The following is a 23,567-nucleotide window of genomic DNA, read 5'->3' on the forward strand; positions in this document are numbered from 1 at the left end:
CAGTCTTGGCTCACTGCAACCTCTGCCTGCTGGGTTCAAGTGATTCTTGTGCCTCAGCTTCCCGATAGCTGGGATTACAGGTATGTGTCACCACCCTGGCTAATTTTTGTAATTTTAGTAGAGACAGGGTTCTGCTATGTTGGCTAGGCTGGTGTTGAACTCCTGGCCTCAAGTTACCTGCCAGCCTCAGCCTCCTGAAGTGCTTGGATTACAGGCGTGAATCACTGTGCCTGCCCGTTTTCTTTTTTTCCCCCTTTTCTTTTCTTTTAAATAAAAGATGGAGGTCTCACAGTGTTACCCAGGCTGGAGTACAGTGGCTTTTCAGAGGTGTGAACTCCTGGGCTCAAGTGCTTCTCTTGCAGCCTCCCAAGTAACTAGGACTACAAGTGTGTATCACTGTGCCCACCTTAGGATACTGTATTTTGAGTAAGGGCTGTCAGCTCTGAAGTACCACTTACTAATACCTATAGAGAAGAGGGTGCTGGAGTCTGGGTTATCTTAGACTAGTATTGGGGGTGCTTGATAAAATCCTTTATTAAAAATGAGTATGTTAATGCTCACCTTGTAGAGTCAGTTTAGTACTCCAAAAGGCACCTCTGATATTTTAGTGTTTTTTGTTTCTTTTTTTTGAGGTAAGAGTCATACTCTGTTGCCAGGCTGGAGTGTAGTGGCACGATCTCGGCTTAATGCAGCCTCTACCCCCAGGTTCAAGTGATAATCCTGCCTCAGTCTCCCAAGTAGCTGGGACTACAGGCGCCCACCACCACACCCAGCTAGTTTTATTTTTAGTAGAGACGGGGTTTCACCATGTTGGTGAGGCTGGTCTTGAACTCCTGACCTCAAGTGATCCTCCCACCTCAGCCTCCCATAGTGCTAGGATTACAGGCTTGAGCCACTGTGCCTGGCCATTGTTTTAGGTTTTTGGCAATGAGTAGCTATCCTCCCATTTTAAAGTACAAAGCACTATATAAAAGCAAACTGTTCTTGTTCATCTGTTTGCATAAATCTGTTAAAAGACTCTTCCCAATAAGGATTCTTGATAAGTGCTTTGCCATTTTAAGTAGAGGTAATCTAAAGGCATGGTGTACTTAGCCATAAAATTCTTACACTTGTCTCACCTCAAAGCAGAGGCAAGGATAAATGTTTACAGTCAACTTTTAATACTTACTTTTTGGAAATCTCTTCAAATATACTGGACTTTAATAACCTTTGCTGCTTAAATTCTTCCAAGTAATTAAAGTCTCCTTTAAGTATCACTTGCTGGTATAAAATTTCAGCCCAATCTGGAACAAAATCATAGGCCTCAGCCACAATAGAAGCCTTAAAAGGAGAGAAGTGAAGAAGGACACACCATCAGAGCCCATCTGATGTAAAATCAAAAACAAACTGTTGTAGAAAACAATGCTGTATACGCACTTGTGTAGTGAATATGATCATTACCAATTATGTAAAAAGGCTCTCTGTATTGGAGGTGGTGAAAAGTCTGGTGTGTGTTTGGCATTTTCCCTCCCATAAATCCCCAAATTATCTTAAATCCTTTTTTAAAAAAGAGACATGGTCTCATTATGTCGCCCAGGCTGGACCAGAAATTCCTGGGCTCAGGATCCTCCCGCTTCAGTCTCGTGCATATGTGGGACTACAGGCATGTGCCACCATGCCCAGCTTTCAGTGTTTTTAATCTTCCTCACAATGAATTGAGACTGCTAAGAATATATCACTCCCATTAACTCAGCAGTATAAGGAACAGTGAAAGGGCTGATTCCCTGATAATTCACTTCTTTAAAGGGCTAGAACCAATTTCCCTGACTTCCTGTACTAACCTGAGTGTGCCATTCTGTAACTGCTAGGGCTAGGAGGTTCTTGCAGGACCACTAGCAAGAGTATTACTCTGAACCTCAACTGTCTTAAGACAGTGGTCGCCCACCTTTCTGGCATCAATGACAGATTGGGAGGGGATGGTTTTGGGATGAAAATGTTCCACCTCAGATCATCAGGCATTAGATTTTCATAAGGCGCCCTTGTATGTGCAGTTCACAACAGGGTTTATACTCCTATAAAAATATAGTCCTGTTACTGATCTGACGGGAGGTGGTGCTCAGGCCAGTAATGCTTGCTTGCTTGGTGCTCACCTGCTGTGCGGCCTGGTTCCCAGCAGGCCATGGACCAGTACCAGTCTGCAACCTGGGGGTTGGGGACAGATGGTCTAAAGGGCCAAAGGTGTCTGCTTCTCTGCTGTTTTAATGGCACAGGAAAGGGAGACAGCACTGTCTTACCATTCTCTAACCTCTGCCCAACAATATACTAGAGAGAAATACATCAAATTGACATTTTCTGTTGGTATCAGAGAGTTAAGTCAGAACTGCACTGTCCTGGTTCTGTCACTAGCCCTGAGACCTTACCTCTGGGTTCCATGAGTGGGACAGAAGGAGAAAGGATGCTAGCAGTGCTGCCTCGAGTTTGCTTTCTTGCTCACCTGGTAGAACCGAGGTAGGGCCAGAATACAGTCCATTAGCTTGTGGCGGCCCAAGTTGATGAGCATTGTGTTCTGGCCAGTGTTCAGAAAGTGAATCTGCAGAGTTATCAACTTGGTGAGCCGCTGACAGTGCTGGGCCTGTCGCACACAAGAGTCCTGAGGAACAAGGGTGGAGAGAGGCACAGGTAGAGAAAGACGTAGTTGTTACCTCCTGTGTGAACCCTCACAAGAGTATTCACCCCTTATGTTCCTGGTTGGCCTATGATGCCCTCCCCCTTCCCTTGGAAGAGCCCAAGGACAAAAGGAAAGAATTTTACTGTAGACAGCAAGTCCCAAGGCCAGTCTGGAGAAAGCCTTTGGTTACCTTGGCATAACTCTCTGCTGCATCCAGCATCAGAGTCAGGGCCTTCAGCAGCAGTTGCTTCAGCTGGTGCCCATCCTTGAGACTGTCCTCTGTAAGGGAAATAAAGATTTGCCAAGTCTGACTTCCAAAGCCGACTGTTATCATCCCACTCATAGTGATGGGGGCTAGAATAGAAACATCCCAGCCATGTTCACAGCGAGGCAGGAACACCTCACTCAGATAAAGGTTATTGGGCCGGAAACGCATACGCTTATTGTAACTTCACTCTGAAGTAGGATTCAGTGCCCCCTCTAATGCCTCATTTTTCCAAAACATCAAGGAAGACTTACATGGTATCAACATGCATGTTGGTTCCTGGTGAATGATACCCTGGATATACAGGCTAGATAGATCCAAGAGGACAATCCTAAGGTGCAAATGCCTTCCAAGTCTCTGTTCCATCTGTCTGCCCAAGTGGGGTTCCTGCTGAGTGACATAGCCGCCTCAAGATTCTTTTTTTTTTTTTTGAGACAGTCTCACTCTGTCACCCAGGCTGGAGTGTAATGGTGCAGTCTTGGCTCACTGCAACCTCCACCTCCTGGGTTCAAGTGATTCACCTGCTTCAGCCTCCCGAGTAGGTGGGATTACAGGTGCACACTGCCACACCTGGCTCATTTTTTTTTGTATTTTAGTAGAGACAGGGTTGCACCATGTTGCCCAGGCTGGTCTTGAACTCCTGAGCTCAGGCAATCCACCTGCCTTGGCCTCCCAAAGTGCTAGGATTACAGGCATGAGCCACTGCACCGGGCCACCTACCTCAAGATTCTAATAGCCAGTCTCATGGGCTCGTCCTCCTTTGCTGTAAGAATTTTATCCAGGGCCTGGCGTGGTGGCTCATGCCTGTAATCCCAGCACTTTGGGAGGCCAAAGTGGGTGGATTACGAGGTCAGGAGTTCAAGACCAGCCTGGCCAACATAGTCAAACCCTGTCTCTATTAAAAATACAAAAAATCCCATCCTGGCTAACACGGTGAAACCCCGTCTCTACTAAAAAAATACAAAAAACTAGCCGGGCATGGTGGCAGGCGCTTGTAGTCCCAGCTACTCGGGAGGCTGAGGCAGGAGAATGGCATAAACCCGGGAGGCGGAGCTTGCAGTGAGCTGAGATCCGGCCACTGCACTCCAGCCTGGGCGACAGAGCAAGACTCCGTCTCAAAAAAAAAAAAAATTAGCCAGGCATGGTGGCAGTTGCCTGTCATCCCAGCTACTTGGGAGGCTCAGGCAGGAGAATCATTTGAACCTGGGAGGCGGAAGCTGCAGTGAGCTGAGATCACGCCATTGCATTCCAGCCTGGGTGACAGTGCAAGACTCTGTCTCAGAAAACAAACAGACAAAAATACAAGTTAGCCAGGTGTGGTGGCGCATGCCTGTAGTCCCAGCTACTTGGGAGGCTGAGGCAGGAGAATTCACTTAAACCCGGGAGGCAGAGGTTGCAGTGAGCTGAGATCATGCCACTGCACTCCAGCCTGGGGACAGAGTGAGACTCTGTCTCTAAATAAAATAAATAAATAAATAAATAAATAAATAAATAAATAAATAAGCAAGCAAGCAAGCAAGCATTTTACCCGGCTAGCAGCACTGTTCTAGTAGTGCTGCTGTGACCTCACTCACCCCAGGGCTGAGACTCAATCAATTTCAGTTGGATGCGGGCAGCTGCCTCGTGGTTCTCGCCAATCTCCCGGCACATGCTGAAGCACAGGGCAATCATATTGTGCTTCTCACTGTCTCCAGGACGGCAGCGTTTGATGTAGTCCAGCAGGGCTGTCTTCAGGGTACCACTCTGCCCAGAATAAAAGGGAATAATAGCAAGGTGTCAGTCAGGGACTGCAAGGCAGACAGGACTAGCTGAGTCATCTGGTTCTGCATTCCTTAAAAACTCCCAAGAAAAAGGGAGAGAGGAGCAAAAATGAGAATGAATACAAGTTTTATGCTGTCCCAAGTATGAAGAAACAGGCATGTGCGCTTTCCTGTTGGGAGTGTGAAAGGCAAAACTTTTCTAAAGGGAGAAGCCTTAAAAGTACACCCGCATAAGCTGATGTAACAGTTCAATTTCTACGAATCTATCCCTAAAGAGATAAGCAGAGAGGATGAATGTAACAGAGATATTTAATAGCAAACAATTAGAAACAATCCAGATGTCCAAAATCAGGGGAAGAGAATATCATGTAGCCATTAAAACTTATGTAGGAGATGATTTGTTGATTTGGGAAATAGTCATGATATACTTTGTTAAGTGAGAAAAGCAGGATATTTCATATCTTCACTGTATAAGTTTTATTAAAATGTAATTATATATAGATGTTTTCAGGTACATGTTCAAAGAAAGGGCCTGTACCAAATTGTGACTGTCTCCAGATGATGGATAGACACTGAGGGCTTTTTCTGTGTTGTTCTGTTTTCCAAGTGTCTTACCTGGAATATGCATTACTTTTGTAACCTGAAAAAAGTTATTAAAGGAGTATTTAAATGCAGAAGGAAAACTGCCTAAAAAACAATTTTAAAAACCCTCTGGGGGATCTTGAAGATGCACCTATGTCCAGGACTTGCTCCTCACTTGATGACTAGATTGGTCTGTCCTGAAATCGGCCCAATATTAAAGAGAGATTTTTTTCTGCTTTGTCTCCTAATCCTGCCTGGCTGGGCCCATGTTTCCAGAAGCCGAAGGTGAAATGAGCAGAAGCAATGAGTCATCCAGACAAATGATCTGGAAACAGGTACTGTGAAGGGATATGGTTGGTGTCACAGAGCACACTCAGGACAGATGGGCTCTCAGAACCCAAGACCTAACCAAGTCAGGCCTTTGCTTCCAAGCCGCCTTCCTGTTCATCATAATAAATGGCTCCACAGCTTTTTGGTCTAAACTTTTGTGTTTGATTCCTAACCTGGCTCTTAGCAGCACAATTTTTCACAGTGTCCTGAAAACTCTCCACTCTAAAAGCCCTCAAACAACCTCACAGCTAGACAATCCACTTTAAGCCTGGCCCTCAGGGTTTTTGCCCCTGCCAGAGAAGACATTTAAGACAGTAGAGGCAGGTGACAGAGGCTGAGGTGGAGGAGGACAAACTTACTTTCTTCAGTATTTAGCATCGGCCGGGCATGGTTGCTCACACCTGTAATCCCAGCACTTTGGGAGGCTGAGATAGGTGGATCATCTGAGGTTGGGAGTTCAAGACTAGCCTGACCAACATGGATAAACCCTGTCTCTACTAAACATACAAAATTAGCCCGGTGTGGTGGTGCATGCCTGTAATCCCAGCTACTTGGGAGGCTGAGGCAGGAGAATCACTTGAACCCGGGGGGCAGAGGTTGCGCTGAGATCACACCATTGCACTCCAGCCTGGGTAACAAGAACAAGAGCGAAACTCTGTCTCAAAAAAAAAAAAAAATATATATATATATACATACACACACACACACACACACACATAAATACATATAGCATCAGCATATTCACTGATCTGAACCAGAATCTGAAGCCACTGGTGATAGTGTGTCTTGGGGAGGTCCCCAGTTCATTCCCTCTGTTTTCCTAAGATAGTCTACCATGACTGAGATTATTCCCAAGAAAAACTGAGGCTCCCGAATTGTCAGCAGTACACCCCATCCTGGAGCTTGTTACTTTGCACCTACCGGATCCAACTTCTTCCTCATCAGCACTTCAAAGTAGTGCTTTTTATGCAGCAAATCAAATATGTATGTCATCTCATTGTACCTTCCAATGCCAGTGAGGAGCCGTACCTGTGAAGTGGGAGGACAGCTCGCATCAGCATCACCTGGAGTCTGGAGTTCTCTGAGCCAGACCACTACCATCAGTGGCTGCTTTCAGATGCCAAGCTCCAGGAGGAGAAGGGCTAATTTCCAGGCTACCATGCTTTGCTCCCTCCCCTGTACCCAACAGGGAGCCTCTGGAGGATTCAGAAATGTCAGTTACTGGGCCACCATTGGCTGTTCTTTTTTTTTTTTTTTTGAGATGGAGTCTTGCTCTGTCACCCAGGCTGGAATACAGTGGCACAACCTCAGCTCACTGCAACCTCCGCCTCCTGGGTTCAAGCAATTCTCCTGCCTCAGCCTCCTGAGTAGCTGGGATTATAGGCGTGTGCCACCATGCCTGGCTAATTTTTGTAAAGAGGCAGGGTTTTACTGCGTTAGGGTGGTCTCGAACTCCTGACCTCAGGCAATCCGCCTGCCTCGGCCTCCCAAAGTGCTGGGATTACAGGTGTGAGCCACCACACACAGCTTTGCTGTCCTTAAATGTGGCTCTCAGGCCAGGCGCAGTGGCTCAAGCCTGTAATCCCAGCACTTTGGGAGGCCGAGACAAGCGGATCATGAGGTCAGGAGATTGAGACCATCCTGGCTAACACGGTGAAACCCCGTCTCTACTAAAAAATACAAAAAACTAGCCGGGCGAGGTGGCGGGCGCCTGCAGTCCCAGCTACTTGGGAGGCTGAGGCAGGAGAATGGCGTAAACCCGGGAGGCGGAGCTTGCAGTGAGCTGAGATCCAGCCACTGCACCCCAGCCTGGGTGACAGAGCGAGACTCTGTTTCGAAAAAAAAAAAAAAAAAAAAGTGGCTCTCAAGTGCTAAAGTGCCATTCTCCTGGGTAGGGACTCTTCCTCTTCTCACCGCTACTCATCACAGTGGCCCAGTGGCTTGCTCAGTCACTCAGGTCAGTTTCAAGCCCAGAGAATTTAGGGAGGCACATGGGAACTGAGTTGCCAACTTACTTCAATTCAGAGGTGGGGGGAAGGTTCAAACCTTGTTTTGGGGAAAAATGCAGCTGTCTTAGCCCTCTAGAAAAGTTAACTGCCCTGACAAGGAGGTGGGATGGCCCCGGAACATGGCAGGGATCTTCTCCCTTTTGTTCCTTTGGAGCAACTTCTGATTCTGACAGAAATCCTAACTTGGAGCAGGGGGTTGGGCTGCCCAGCTGACTCTCAAGTAGGTAGTGGTATCCCGATGGGCAGAACTCCCTTCAACTATATCAGCTCTGGGCTGGCTCCCACCCTTCCTACTCCTCTCAAAGGTTTCCACAGGATGGAGACGGGTTGAGGGGGTTACTTACCACCAGTCCATACTCCTCACTGGGGGCCAGGTGGTTATCTGTGAGCATCCGGGCGGCCTGTAGGACTCGGATGATGCCCTCCATGTGGCACGTCAGGGTGAAGCAATGATGGGCCAGGATCAGGAGCTCTGTGGCTGGGAGGGTAGGCACTGGTAAGATAGGATTATGAACCCTGGCTGCCCACTGTCAACCTCTGCCTGGCAGGAGGGAAAAAGGGCCTGGTGGAGAAGGGGCCTGTCTGGAGAGGTCCCTCCCACCAGCCCTCCGAGGTCCGTGAACTCAGGAGCTCTAGCTCTGAGACAGCCCCTTGGTGACATCCAAATAGTTCTCTCAGTCATAGCACAATCCTCAAAGACAATCATGTAGTGACTATCCCCAAAAGGCCCCCAAAATGAGAACACAGCACCCTCGCCTTCTAAACATGGAGAAACTTCCTGCAGACAAACTGATGGAGTTCCTGCCAACATGAATCTAATGGCATTCTCTGCTTGTATCCCAGCGGAAGGTCTCAGGGCCTAATCAAGTGCCATTTGGTGTTCTGGCTTTCTAGAGTAGTGAAAGATCTGACATGTACAGATTTAAAAATACTATAATCACTGTAAACACAATTAAAAGGCAAACTGGGAAAAACACACCTGCAATGTGAGGACCGAAAAAGGTCTCCATCCTTAAAACATGCTGCAACCTCTGGGCTTTTGCATCTGTAGGGCCCTCTCCAGTCCTCCTGACTACTAAGCATCCCTGACTACTAAGCATCCCTGACAATGAATCCTTTAGGCCTTCGTTTGAACATTTCCTCCAGAACTCTATCTTGACCCCATCATTCTGGCTCTTACTGTGTATTAAGACCCTAGTCTGAGCTCCAGGAATTGCTTATACACCATATCCTAGGTGCTTACAGTGCCTGGCACACAGTTGACACTCAGTAAATATTGTTGAACTGGACCGAGAAGAGATATAGAAGGCTATTTTTATTTAAATTTCTTTTAGAGATGGATCTCACTCTGTTGCCCAGGCTAGAGTTCAGTGTTGCAATCAGAGCTCACTGCAGTCTCCAACTCCTGGGCTCAAGAGATCCTCCTACCTCAGCCTCTCAAGTAGCTGGGACTACAGGTGTGCACCACCATGCCCCGCTAAGTTTTTAAAAATATTTGTAATGACAGGGTCTCACTATATTGCCCAGATTGGTCTCAGACTCCTACCCTCTAATTATCCTCCTCCCTCGGCCTCTCAAAAGCATTGGGATTACAGGCATGGGCCATTGTTCCCATTCTAATGTACAATTTTTCATTATATATAAGAGAAATCTGTGTAACCATTAGAAGTTATATAGGAGAATATTCAATGCCATGAAAAATGTTAATGACAGCATATTCATAAAGTAAAAAAATTATAAACTATACGGAGTATAATGTCATTTTTTAAAAAAGAGAACCTATCACACATTCTAATGAAGGCCTATAATGAGTTAGACATCATGGAAAACGAACAGGCTTTGAAATCCACAGACTGGGTTTGAACACCAGCTCTGCCACTTAACAGATGTAATCATCTTTCCTAAGGTAAAGTCTGTCTCCCTTCTAAAATGGGACAATCTTCACTTTGCAGGGCAATGTAAGAGTGAAATAAGCATGTTGAGTAAAGGTTACCTTTTTGTGTGATTTTAAATTGGGGGGTACTCATCCATACTTTCTAAATTTGCTTCAGTGAAGTTAAGGCTTTCTACCAAGAACTTATAACCCCTGCTGGAGGGCTAGGTATCCAGAGCAGGAACAAGGACCCAGATCAAGTTTTGGAGAGACTGGGAGACCTCTTGAGACCTGTTTAGGGCCAAAATATGTAAGAAAAAGGCCAATAACTTACTGCAAGACAATTCCCCATGGGGAACGGAGGAAATCTTATCCAACAACTTCATGCCTACCAATGTGTGGTCTTGACACAGAGTGGTCAGCTGAAGAAATGTCTGGCTTTCCTCTGTTGGGCTGAACATCTGCTTATGTCCTGTACAGAGAGGTGTGAAGATAGGTGCTGGTTTTATCGTAAGAGAGACCCACTCTGCCCAGGCTTGGGCACCAGGAGGTGATGCTAATGGAGCTCTGCAGCTCTCCACTTGCTGAGCTCGAAACCCTTGGCCTATTGGTCATTTTATAGGAAAGGTTGTTTTTGTTTTTTGAGACAGAGTCTGTCACCCAGGCTGGAGTGCAGTGGGGTGATCTTGACTTACTGCAACCTTGGCCTCCCGGGTTCAAACGATTCTCCTGCTTCAGCCTCCCCAGCAGCTGGGACTACAGGTGCCAGCCAACACGCCCAGCTAATTTTTTGTATTTTTAGTAGAGGCGGGGTTTCAGCATATTAGCCAGGATGGTCTCTATCTCCTGACCTCATGATCCGCGAGCCTTGGCCTCCCAAAGTGCTGGGATTACAGGCGTGAGCCACCCCGCCCGGCCAGGACAGTTCTGTAGCTCAGAAAGCCACAGCTACTCTCAATGTAATCATAAAACAATAAAAAGTAACAGCATGTATTTTGTACATGTATTTTGTTGTATTTAAACAAAATACATTACTGGAATCCAGAAACTTGAGAGAACCACATACAGGATGTATATAAGCACAACATTCAAATCCTTAACACTGGGAACTAGAGAATGCTGTTGGAAAGGGTGGGAATCCCTGAGGGGTAGGGCACCTGTTCCCTGTGATGAAGTAAGCAGCTCCCGTGTCACCTCTTCTGCCACGAGTTCAGCCACAGTATCTGGCTTAAGGCCCTGTGTGCTGATGAAGGCCTGGGCTCGTTTGCATCGGTCAGGCTGCTGAGAGGCCAAGATTTCCCGGAGCATGGCTTCACCATCCTGAGCAGCAACATCTGTGTAGGAACAGCCCAACTCCTGAGAGGAAGACAAAGCCAGTCAAGGCCACTTTTAGAAGCCAGGGAAAAGCAAAAGAGCCCTTTCTGAAATCTGATGTGGATAGACTCCACTGTTTTCTGAGCTTAAAGACTCCTCACCCTCAGCAGGAACCTTAGAAAAAGCAAGTACTGTTTTCTAACCCTTTCTATCATTTCACCAAAGCCAAATCCAGGTAAAAGAAAGGCTTGTCTTCAGAAAGCATCAGGTGATTCTCTTGTTGAGCACTGATTTTTTTGGCGGGGGGGCTGGGGGGCGGGGACGGCAGACAGAGTTTCATTCTTGTTGCCCGGGCTGCAGTGCAATGGCACAACCGTGGCTCACTGCAACTGTTGCCTGCCTACTGGGTTCAAGCAATTCTCCTGCCTCAGCCTCTCAAGTAGCTGGGGTTACAGGCATGTGCCACCACACCCAGCTAATTTTTGTATTTTTAGTAGAGATGGGGTTTCTCCATGTTGGTCAGGCTGTTCTTGAACTCCCGATCTCAGGTGATCCACCTGCCTTGGCCTCCCAAAGTGCTGGGATTACAGTCATGAGCCACCGCACCTGGCTTTTTTTTTTTGGTCACCCAGGCTAGAGTACATTGGCGTGATTTCGGCTCACTGCAACCTCCGCCTCCCAGGTTCAAGCGATTCTCCTACCTCAGCCTCCCGAGTAGGTGGGATTACAGGCGCCTGCCACCATGCCTGGCTAATTTTTATATTTTTAGTGGAGATGGGGTTTCACCATGTTGGCCAGGCTGGTCTCAAACTCCTGACCTCAAGTAATCCACCTGCCTCAGCCTCCCAAAGTGCTGGGATTACAGGTGTAAGCCATTGTGCCCGGCCTGATTTTTAAAAATATTATGAAATGTAAGAACACTGACTAAAATGCAAGAGCCCTTATTATTCCCAGAGCAGCAGCAAAACCCTCAATTTCCAAAGAAGTCTGAGTCTTCTCCAAGACGTGGACTTTAGGGTTTGGCTGTATTTCTCTTGTGCTCTTCTACTTCCAGTCTACTGTTTTTCTCCCCCAACCAGCACAAAGGTACAATTTCTGCTTGCTCTGGCTCTTGTCTTTATAGTCATCACATTCCATACGGAATGCTCCAAACAATCATAATGCAAAACTCAAGATATTAAGTCTAGAAGAGACCCTCATGGTCAAATCATCATTTATAGGCGACAAAACAGGGGCCCACAACCCTAGCTTTCTGGTTTGCTGAGCTGCAGCCAGGAGTCAGATCGCCCTGGCACCTGGCCTGGTGTCCTCCCCACCATTCCCCAAAGATAAAATTATGAGGGCCAACATCCTGACAAGAGCTCTACTCCCAGGTCATGATTATCATCTAAAAGGCTGACTTGGCAATGTCCAAAATCAACCTCAAACTTCTCATTTCCCTCCCTCTCAGAAAGAGGAGCCCCACCCCTTGGCACATACCTTGGCAAGATCATACAGACAGAGGACCTGTCGACAGTAGTTTTTTCCATGGAGGCATTTACTTGTCAGCACTTCCAGGTTAGTCACCACTTCATCACTGGAGGGCACTGTCACAAACTTCTGACTATCCAGACTTGAAGCTGCAAGCAAATACGAGTCTGAGGGGCTTCAAGCTGGGAGGTTTAGGCCTCTCCCCAGCTCTCTATGGCTCTACCTCTCTGCTTGAGGCTCCCTGTACTGCACTCCCATGAGTCTGATTGGGGTTACAGGACCACTGCTGACAGGGCCCCACTTCAACTTCTTTCATTGCCTTCTTCCAGGATATCCCAGCCTGGGATACCTCAAAGACCTCATATGCTACAAAGACTCAAGGCCACCTAATGAGTGCTCTAGAGATCAGCACTAAAGATGCTTGCCAGAGTCTCCTCTATATGTTCTGCCTCCAATATCAAATAAGTCACAGTCGTGACCTTAGTTCCAGCCTTCATCACTCTGCATCCTGAGAAGCTGTTATCTGTCTCCTGCTGCCAGCCCCTCACCCTCAATCAGTCTCTGACATACTCATTTCTAAAATGCAAATATGCTTTAATTTTTTAAGACGAGTCTCACTCTGTCACCCAGGCTGGAATGCAGTGGCGTGATCTCAGCTCAGTGCGACCTCTGCCTCCCGGGCTCAAGTGATTCTCGTGCCTCAGCCTCTCGAGTAGCTGGAATTACAGGCATGCACCAGCACACCTGGCTAATTTTTGCACTTTTAGTGGAGATGAGGTTTTGCCATGTTGATCAGGCTGGTCTTGAACTCCTGGCCTCAACTGATCCATCCACCTTGACTTCCCAAAAGTGCTGCGATTACAGGCATGGGCCACTGCACCCACCTGCAAATATGCTTTAATTTATAGTAAAATTAAAATCTATTCCTGATATTTTTTTAAAAGAAAGCTCTTGGCTGGGCGCAGTGCTCATGCCTAGAATCCCAGCATTTTGGGAGGCTGAGGCGGGCGGATCACCTGAGGTCGGGAGTTTGAGACCAGCCTGACCAACATGGAGAAACCCCGTCTCTACTAAAAATACAAAATAAGCTGGGTATGGTGGCTCATGCCTGTAATCCCAGCTACTCGGGAGGCTGAGGCAGGAGAACTGCTTGAACCCAGGAGGTGGAGGTTGCAGTGAGCCGAGATTGTGCTCCAGCCTGGACGAGACTGAAACTCCATCTCAAAAAAAAAAAAAAAAAAAAAAAAGAAAAAAAGCTCTTAGCCTAAAATAGAAGAAGATATTAATTTGATAAAGGATTTCTACTAGGAAAAAAATAGTAAGGAATATTTATATCACACTTTGTATTGGCAAAAACAAAATAGAAAATTTAAATGTATATCAATAAAGCATTATTAAAGCTTAGTACATCTGTACAGTGGAATACTCTGCAGCCATTAGAAAGAAGGGGGTCGATCTATATGTACTGACAGAAAAAATGTAGATCAATATGATGTAATCTCATTTTTGCAAAAAATAAATATTGTGTGTGTGCCTACAAGTAGAAAATGCATACCAAGCAAGTAAAAGATAGTTATTCTGGGCCAGGCGCGGTGGCTCACGCCTGTAATCCCAGCACTTTGGGAGGCAGAGGCAGGCAGATCACAAGGTCAGGAGTTTAAGACCAGCCTGGCCAATATGCTGAAACCCCGTCTCTACTAAAAAAATACAAAAAAATTAGCCAGGCATGGTGGCGCATGCCTGTAATCCCAGCTACTTGGGAGGCTGAGGCAGGAGAATCGCTTGAACCCAGGAGGTGGAGGTTGCAGTGAGCCAAGATTGCGTCATTGCACTCCAACCTGGGCAACAGAGCGAGACTCTGTCTAAAAAAATAAAAAAGATAGTTATTCTGGGGAATTTTGTGGGGCTAGTGTTGAATTGGCTTTTTTTTTTTTCTTTTGCGATGAAGTCTCACTCTGTTGCCCAGGCTAGAGTGCAGTGGCACTATCTCAGTTCACTGCAACCTCTGCCTCCTGAGTTCAAGTGATTCTCCCACCTCAGCCTCTGGGTATTACAGGTGTGCACCACCACACCCAGCTAATTTTTTTTATTTTTAGTAGATACAAAGTTTCACCATGTTGGCCAGGCTGGTCTTGAACTCCTGACCTCAGGTGATCTGCCCACCTCGGCCTGCCAAAGTGCTGGGATTACAGCGTGAACCACCATGCCCAGCCTGAACTGACTTTTTACTTGATACATTTCTGTGTTATGTGATTTGCTACACTAAGCACATGTTAATTTTTATTTTAAAATATTATTAGAAAGTGCTGTAGGTCAGAGGTGGTGGCTCATGCCTGTAATGCTATCACTTTGGGAGGCTGGGGTGGAAGGATCCCTGGAGCCTAGGAGTTTGAGGCCAGCCTGGGCAACACAGTGAGACCCCACCTCTACAACAAATTTAAAAATTAGCTGGGGATGGTGGTGTGCATCTGTGGTTCCAGCTATTCAGGAGGCTGAGGCAGGAGGATTGCTTGAGCCCTGGAGGTTGAGTCTGCAGTGAGCCATGTTTGCACCACTGCACTCCAGCCTGGGCAATAAAGTGAGGCCCTGTCTCAAAAAAACAAAACAAAAACCCTTAAAGATAAAAAATAAAATAAAATAAAATGCAACTCAGACCATGTTATTCCCCTGCTTAAATCCTTCACTGGGAGTTCCAATTCTAGGTAAGCTGGTTATAATAAGCTCAATCTACTGTGTCTTTCCCACTGAATTCAACACAAAACCTGGACACAAGACATGTGGCAGCTAAATAAAGACTCTGAAAAAGTAAAAAGTAGCAGGCAAATTGAAGATGACCAGAATTATCATTTTCCCCCCTCTAGCAAGCTCTAGCCTGAATGCAGTGCTGACTAAAACCTAAGAACCAAGGGCTGAGGTGAAGTGTGTGTACGAGAGAGTGCAAATTCCAGAAGCTCTCTAGTACCAGTTTGAAGAGTGAAAAGGGGAACTCCTAATTCCTGTTCTTCCTTGTCCTGGCTCCCAAGCAAGCCACTGGCAGTGGTGGGAGAGGCTGCAGTGGCAAGAGTCAAGGCTCTCAGAAAGGGGAGCCTTCTTTTTTTTCCTGTTTTTTTGTTTTGAGACAGAGTCTTGCTCTGTCACCTAGGTTGGAGTGCAGTGGTGTGATCTCGGCTCACTACAAGTTCCACCTCCCGGGTTCACGCCATTCTCCTGTCTCAGCCTCCTGAGTAGCTGGGACTACAGGCGCCTGACACCGTGCCCAGCTAATTTTATTTTGTATTTTTAGTAGAGATGGGGTTTCACCGTGTTAGCCAGGATGGTCTTGATCTGACCTTGTGATCCGCCTGCCTCAGCCTCCCAAAGTGCTGGGATTACAGGCGTGAGCCACCACGCCCAGCCAGTGGAGCCTTCTTTTCTGAGCAGGGGCACTTTGGTCTCAGGAGGGCAGAGTAGACCCCTGTTGCTTTTGCATTACCCTCCTGTCACCTGGCCCTGGGTGTAGGAATAGTCAGGATAGTGCAAGACAGAGTAGGGGTAACTAAACCTTCAGCTTTTGGCCGAAGAACTGAAAAGATAACCCTCAGGGAACCAGAAATTAGCCGGGAGAGCCCCAGGAAAGCAACCCAATACATTTTTATGAACTACAGGGCTCACTCCTGGACTACACATGTATGGCTTTGATCCTAACTAGCACAGATCGCTACCAAGGTCATAGATTGACCATTAGGTGGCATGCACACACAGGACAGATCTGAATACCACCGCAAAGGAAAATGAACTGATAATGAAACCACAACACACAGGCAGTGGTTTGGAACTTCAGTCTGAACCAGGTCAACTGTCTGCTAAAAAATATCAACATCCTTCATAGAATTTAAATAAGATCCATAGTCTCAAATAGTATATTTGAATAATACACTACTCAAAATGTCCAGATGCAGCCAGTCATGGCGGCTCACGCCTGTAATCCCAACACTTTGGGGGGCAAGGCGGGTGGATCACCTGGGGTCAGGAGTTCGAGACCAGCCTGGCCAACATGGCAAAACCCTGTTTCTACTAAAAATACAACAAAATTAGTCAGGTGTGGTGGCACACACCTGTAATTCCAGCTACTCGGGAGGCTGAGACACGAGAATCGCTTGAACCTGGGAGGCTGAGATTGCAGTAAGCTGAGATTGCACCATTGCACTCCAGCCTGGGTGACAGAGCAAGTCTCCGTCTCAAAAAACAAAAACAAGAAAACAAACAAACTCAAAATGTTCAGATGCAACCCCAAATTACTCAGTGTAAGATATAGCGAGACCCCATTCTCCACAAAAAGGAAAAAAAAAAAAAAAAAAAAGACTCAGTATAAGAAAAAGCAGGAAGAGAGGCTGGGCGCGCTGGCTCACGCCTGTAATCCCAGCACTTTGGGAGGCCGAGGTGGGTGGATCACCTGCAGTCAGGAGTTTGAGAGCAGCCTCGCCAACATGGCAAAACCCTATGTCTACTAAAAATACAAAAAAAAAATAGCTGGGTGTGGTGGCACACTCCTGTAGTCCTAGCTACTCGGGAGGCTGAGACAGGAGAATCACTTGAACCCAGGAGGCGGAGGTTGCAGTGAGCCAAGGTCACACCACTGTACCCCAGCATGGGCAAGAGCGAGACTCCATCTAAAAAAAAAAAAAAAAAAAAAAAGCAGGAAGATTTCAACTCATGAGAAAGACAAGATGCTAGCTAGCATTAAAATGATGCAAAAGTTAAAATCATCTGACAAAGAATGTAAAGCAGCTATAATACAAATGTTCCAATAAGCAATTCTGAATGCTCCTGAGACAAACAGAAAAATGCAAAGTCTCAGCAAAGAAACAGAAGAACTAAATGAAAATTTTAGAACTGAAAAATGCAGTTGCGTACTGTATAACAATGTTTCCATCAACAACAGACTGCATATACAACGAGGATCCTATAAGATTATAATGGAGCTAAAAAATTCCTATCACCTAGTGACATCCTAGTCATAGTCATTGTGACATAGCACGATTACTTAATTTTTTAATAAATTTAGTGTAGCCTAAATGTACAGCATTTATAAAGTCTACAGTAATGTACAGCAACATCCTAAGTTTTCACATTTACCACTTAGTGACAACCAGAGCAACTTCTAGTCCTGTAAGCTCCATTAACGTTAAGAGCCCTTTACAAATTGTACTATTAAAAAAATTTTTTTTAGGCTGGGCGCGGTGGCTCATGCCTGTAATTCCAGCACTTTGGGAGGCCGAGGCGGGCGGATCACAAGGTTAGGAGATCGAGACTATCCTGGCTAACACAGTGAAACCGTGTCTCTACTAAAAATTCAAATAATTAGCTGAGTGTGGTGGTGGGCGCCTGTAGTCCTGCTACTGGGAAGGCTGAGGCAGGAGAATGGAACCCGGCAGGCAGAGCCTGCAGTGAGCCAAGATCTCGCCACTGCACTCCAGTCTGGGCGACAGACTCCGTCTCAAAAAAAAAAAAAAAAAAAAAAAAAAAAAAAAAAAAAAAAAATTTTTAAATGAAAATCTCCAATTGTTTATTTCCTGAAGCTAAAAAATCTTTATATCATATTTTTTACCGTACCTTTTCTATGTTTAGATATATCTAGATACACAAATACTTACCATTATGTTATAATCAACTACAGTACAGTAGCATGCTGTACTGGCTTGCAGCCCAGGAATGATAGGCTATATACCATCTAGCAGAGGTGTGTAGAAGTCTATACCACCTAGGATTGTATAAGTATGCTCTAAGATGTTTGCACAGTGATGAAATCACTCAACAATGCATTTCTCAGAATATATCCTCATTGTTAATGCATGGTTGTAACTGAAATTTTAAAATCATAGAAATAAAATTCAATAACAGAAATTATCCAATCTGAACAACAGAGAGAAAAAAAGTTTAAAAAAAACTGAACTGGCCAGGTGTGGAGGCTCATGCCTGTAATCCCAGCAGTTTGGGAGGCTGAAGCGGGCATATCACGAGGTCAAGAAATTGAGGCCACCCTGGCCGACATGGTGAAACCTTATCTGTACTAAAAATACAAAAATTAGCTGGGTGTGGTGACGCGCGGCTGTAGTCCCAGCTACTTGGGAGGCTGAAGCAGGAGAATCACTTGAACCTGGCAGGCAGAGGTTGCAGCGAGCCAAGATCGCGCCACTGCACTCCAGCCTGGCGACAAAGCGAGACTCCGTCTCAAAAACAAACCAACACACAAACAAAAACTGAACAAAACTTCAAGGAATTATGAGATAATAAAAATTATAAATTCATGTACTTGAAGTTCCAGAAGGAGAGGAGATAGGGTATGGTGCTGAGAAAATATTTGAAAAAATTATGGCTGATCACTACCCAAGTTTGGTGAAACACATAAACCTACATATTCAAGAAGCTCAGTAAACCCCAAATATATGAATAAAGCCAAAGAAATACATATCCAGTCACAATATAATCAAACTGCTGAAGACCAACAACAGAAAAAAACACTGACAGCTACCAGAGAAATATGCACTATTTATATAGATGAACAATGATTCAATTGACTGCAGATTTTTCATCAGACACCATGGAGGCCAAAAGGAAGTGAACATTTTCAAGTGCTGAAAGAAAACAACTAATTTTCTTATTCATTTTTTGAGACACAGGTTCTCACTTTGTTGTCCAGGCTGGAGTGCAGTGGCATGAACACGGTTCATTGCAGCCTTATCCTCCTGGGCTCAAGCGATCCTCGTGCCTTAGCCCCCCCCAAGTAGCTGGGACTGTAGGTATGCGCCACCACAACTGGCTAATTTTTGTATTTTTTGTAGAGACGGGGTTTTGCCATGTTGCCCAGGCTGGTCTTGAATTCCTGAGCTCAACTGATCTGCCTGCCTTAGCCTCCCAAAGTGTTGGAATTACAGGTGTGAGCCACTGCACCTGGCCTGAAAATAACTAATTTTCTATATCCAGCAAAACATCCTTTAGGAATGAAGGTAAAATAGAGACATTCTCAGATGATGAAAAACTGATTATTAAAAAAAAAAAAAAAAAAAAAGGCTGGGCGTGGTGGGTCACGCTTGTAACCCCAGCACTTTGGGAGGCTGAGGTGGGTTTATTAAAACATATTTTTTGGCTAAGAACAAAAACCTCATTGTTTAATGAGGTTTTCAATGTATGCAGAAGTAATAAAAGGCAAGTAGGATGTAAAGGGAGAAGAGTAAAGTGACCTACATGATGGTAAGGTTCCTCCTACATTCCAGCTGAGGTGGTAAAATATTGATTCTAAGTATACTATGGAAAGTTAAGGATGTACATTGTCATCTCTAAAAAAGCCAATTAAACTATACAAAGATGCATAGTCAAAATCACAATCAATTAAAATGGAAGACTAAAAAATGTTCAAATAACCCAAAAAGCAGAAGAAAAAGTTTCCCTTGAAAATCACAAAATGCTAAAACTCACCCGAGATGAGAAAGATAACCTGAATAGTCCTGTAATTATTTAAGAAACTGAATTTGTGGTTTAAAATCTTCCAAAATGGAAATCTCCAGTCTCAGCTAGTTTTATTGGTAAATTCTACTAAGCATTTAAGGAAGAAATAACACCAGTTCTACACAATGTTTTCCAGAAAATAAAAGAGCAGGGAATAGTTTCTAACTCATGAAACCAGCATTACCTTGATACAAAAACCAAACAGTACAAAAAAAGGCCGGGCATGGTGGCTCACGCCTGTAATCACAGCACTTTGGGAGGCCAAGGTGGGCGGACCACTTGAGGTCAGGAGTTCAAGACTAGCCTGGCCAATATGGTGAAACTCCGTCTCTACTAAAAATACAAAAAGTAGCCAAGCGTGGTAGTACACAACTGTAATCCTAGCTACTCGGGAGGCTGAGGCAGGGGAATCACTCGAACCTGGAAGGCGGAGGTTGCAGTGATCCGAGATTACGCACTACACTCTGGCCTAGGCAACAGAGTGAGACTCTGTCTCAAAAACAAAAACAGTACCATAAAGAAAATTACAGAATAACATTCCTCACAAACATAAATGTAAAAATCTTTAACAAAACAGCAAACTGATTACAGCAAAAAATCAAAAAGAATAATGCACCAGGCCCAAACTGGATTTATTTAAATGGGGAATTCAAGGCTGGTCCAATATTAAAAAAATCAACTAATGTAATCTACTATATTAATAGTCTAAAGAAAAAAAACCACATGATCAGATTAACAGATGCAGAAATAACATGACTAAATTCAAACTGATTCATGATAAAAATTCTCAGCAAACCAGGAATAGAGGGGAACTTTTTCAACATGATAAAGCCTATTTTCAAAAACCTATAGCTAATACCATACTTAATGATGAAAAGATCAAATATTTTCCCTTTAAGGTTAGTAAAAAGGTACAGATGTCCTCACACCACTCCTATCCAACATAGTACTGAAAGGCCTAGTCAGTGCAATAAAGCAAGAACAAGAAATAAAAGGCATACAGATTGGAAAGGCAGAAATACAACTCTATTTGCAGATGACACAAATGTCCACGTAGAAAATCTTGAGCAATCTACAAGAAATCTCCTAGAATAAGCAAGTTTAACAAAGTCATAGAGTATAAAGTTAACATAAAGAACACATTTCTGGCTGGGTGCAGTGGCTCATGCCTGTAATCTTGGCACTTTGGGAGGCTGAGGTGGGCGAATCTCCTGAGGTCAGGAGTTTGAAACCAGCCTAGCCAACATGGTGAAACCGGTCTCTACTAAAAACACAAAAATTAGCCAGGATTGGTGGTGGGCACCTCTAATCCCAGCTACTTGGGAGGCTAAGGAAGGAGAATCACTTGAACCCAGGAGGCAGAGGTTGCAGTGAGCCGAGACCACACCATTGCACTCCAGCCTAGGCGACAAGAGTGAAACACCATCTGAAAAAAACAAAAAACAAAAACAAACAAACAAAAAAACCCAAAAAGAAAAACAAAAAAACATATTTCTATATACTATCAATGTAAGAGTGGAAACGATTAAATTTACAGATGTATAGAATATGTAGAATAAATTTCAGTGAACTAGCTACAAATCAGATAGATTCCCTTTAACTTTGAAACATAGCTAGTTTAAAAGACACAGGTCTTTCTATTTCATTGACTAGTTAATTGGCTAGTTTACAGATTACCTGGAAAAAAGTTGTTGTCCCCTTAACTTGGTATAACTATTCTGCCACAAGGGTCCCTTCCTGCTGGGAGATAGTGCTAACAGTGCCATTTAAGACTCTGGGCCGTGGACTCTTACTTACTGCTGTGGACTCTCCTTAGGGGAATGTCGGGTTCTTCCTCAAGCAGCTCAGCACTTTGTAGGAGAGCATGGATCTCCGGGTGCAGATCCTCCATACTAGCTTCTCCTGAGGCCAGTGCTCTGCAGTGCAACACCAAGGCAACATCTCGATTATAGAAATGAAAATACCGGCATACTCTACTTGCTTCATGCACACAGCCATCATCCAGTAGGCGCCCAATCAAAAAGTTTAGTGACTCCTGCTCTTTCCAATCCAGTCTATTCTCGCATGTCTCTTTGGATGGAAGGCTGTTAAGTTCTAAGTATTTTGATGTGTTCAGAGCAGCCAACTTGGAGAAGGAAAACTCCCTGGCTAAACTATCAAAGGAAAGTTCACCACTGGTTGAGATCTGTCGAGAAAATTTGGGCTCTGTTTCCTCCTGATTTCTTCCAAGAGTGTGCTGGGTGATGCGGCAGAGCCAGATCTGCTTCTCCAGCTCCTCCAGCTTGTCCAAGGGCACTACGTCCTCTTGGGCAAGCCAGTGCCCTGCCAAAGTGAGCAGCAGATGGCGTTCCTCAATGGTGCTCCATCCAGCTGGGTGCTCACATGCCACATGGGCCTGAGTTGAGAAAAAGGAAGAAGCTGCTTTGCTTGAAATTGAATTTTTCTTAAAATTCTCATGGCATTTTTTCCAGAAGTCAATTCTTGCTTGTTTTAGTGACCACTGTTCAATGTGTTTTAGAGTCTGCATTTCCTGTGTTATCTGTGAAATTTAACAAAGCAGATTTTAGCCTTTCTTAGATAAAGTATCATAAATGCTCATGTTCCCTAAGTATATCATACTTGTTTGTTTGGTTTTTTTTTTTTGAGACAGGGTCTCGGTCTGTCACCCAGGCTGGAAAGCAGTGGTGGCGATCACAGCATATTGCAGCCTCCACCTCCTGGACACAAGAGATCCTCCCACCTCAGCCTCCCAGGGAGCTGGGACCACAGGTGTGTGCCACCATGCCTGGCTAATTTTTAATTTTTTGTAGAGACAGGGTCTCCTTATGTTGCCCAGGCTGGTCTTAAAGTTCTGGGCTCAAGCAATCCTCCTGCCTTGGCCTCCCAAAGTGCTGGGATTATAGGCATGAGCCACTGCACCTGGCCTTACCATACTTGTTAAAACCAAATCAAATCAGAGAACAGAGATTTGGCTACAGATGACCCTGGATATTTTATCTGGAAAGTTATGGTATGAAAAACAATTCTTGATTGATCTCATGGAATGGGGTTTAAGTGGAAGCCCCCTTATATTTAATTCTATTCAAAGGAAAATAGTTGTAGCACATCCTACAAACTAATGTTGCATTTGCAGCACACATTTCTCAATAATGGGCATTGTAGGCTCATCCATTTCTGAAAGTAATGTGTGTGTCAAAAGTAAAAAAAGCCTTATCTCCTATAAATTATATATCTCATTTGATTTACTGTTTAATGCTGATTTTAAAAGTTAAGATTTTAAATAACTTAAAAGACCAATGATACCTCTTTAATAACCAAGTTGTCCACAGGTAACTCAGCTAATTCTGCTACCCTCCTGGCCAAAGCGAACTGCCCGTCTGTCTGCAGTCTTTCCAAAATAGATTTACATTCATGCTGAAAATTCTCAATGCTGTAGCAGGTAATAATTATATGATTAATGGCTATGGATGTATCCTTCAAAATTTGGCAAAGGACATACAGCTTTTTCACATCTGGACCTGTGCCAAAGAGAAGAGGATATAAACATTTAGTCAATAAAATGCCACTACAGCATTTCAAGAGTAATGCAATATTGGGTGAAAATATACATGTTTAACATAGTAATGTGGTTAAAGGAAAAATAAAAAGCGAGTTTTCTGTTTTTTTGGGATGGAGTCTCACTGTCACCCAGGCTGGAATGCAGTGGTGTGATCTTGGCTCACGGCAACCTCCACCTCCTGGGTTCGAGGGATCCTCCTGCCTCGGCCTCCTGAGTAGTAGGGACTACAGGCGTGCACCACCACATCTGGCTAATTTTTGTACTTTTAGTAGA

General features: G+C 44.8%; 1 protein-coding gene across 6 annotated transcripts in view; it reads right to left on the reverse strand.

Moving 5' to 3' along the window:
• The window catches only part of SPG11 (SPG11 vesicle trafficking associated, spatacsin), a 104,018-nt gene that overhangs the window by 708 nt on the left and 79,743 nt on the right, over nucleotides 1-23,567 (reverse strand). For 2 of the 6 annotated variants that reach the window (XM_010385230.2, XM_030930861.1), the window contains exons 29-39: nucleotides 23,039-23,253; nucleotides 21,533-22,274; nucleotides 12,260-12,399; nucleotides 10,624-10,822; nucleotides 9,801-9,938; nucleotides 7,938-8,071; nucleotides 6,506-6,613; nucleotides 4,487-4,655; nucleotides 2,838-2,926; nucleotides 2,474-2,629; nucleotides 1,169-1,320 (exon numbers count right to left, since the gene is read on the reverse strand). In XM_010385230.2, coding sequence (XP_010383532.2) covers nucleotides 1,169-1,320; nucleotides 2,474-2,629; nucleotides 2,838-2,926; nucleotides 4,487-4,655; nucleotides 6,506-6,613; nucleotides 7,938-8,071; nucleotides 9,801-9,938; nucleotides 10,624-10,822; nucleotides 12,260-12,399; nucleotides 21,533-22,274; nucleotides 23,039-23,253 — 2,242 coding nt within the window. Of the gene's footprint in view, nucleotides 1-1,168; nucleotides 1,321-2,473; nucleotides 2,630-2,837; nucleotides 2,927-3,087; nucleotides 3,300-4,486; nucleotides 4,656-6,505; nucleotides 6,614-7,937; nucleotides 8,072-9,020; nucleotides 9,758-9,800; nucleotides 9,939-10,623; nucleotides 10,823-12,259; nucleotides 12,400-21,532; nucleotides 22,275-23,038; nucleotides 23,254-23,567 lie in introns of those variants that run through there. The other 4 variants (XR_750348.2, XR_750347.2, XM_010385231.2 and 1 more) reach the window with 4 other exon arrangements.

The sequence above is a fragment of the Rhinopithecus roxellana genome, chromosome 5, assembly GCF_007565055.1.
Source record: "Rhinopithecus roxellana isolate Shanxi Qingling chromosome 5, ASM756505v1, whole genome shotgun sequence".
NCBI classification, from domain to species: Eukaryota; Metazoa; Chordata; class Mammalia; order Primates; family Cercopithecidae; genus Rhinopithecus; species Rhinopithecus roxellana.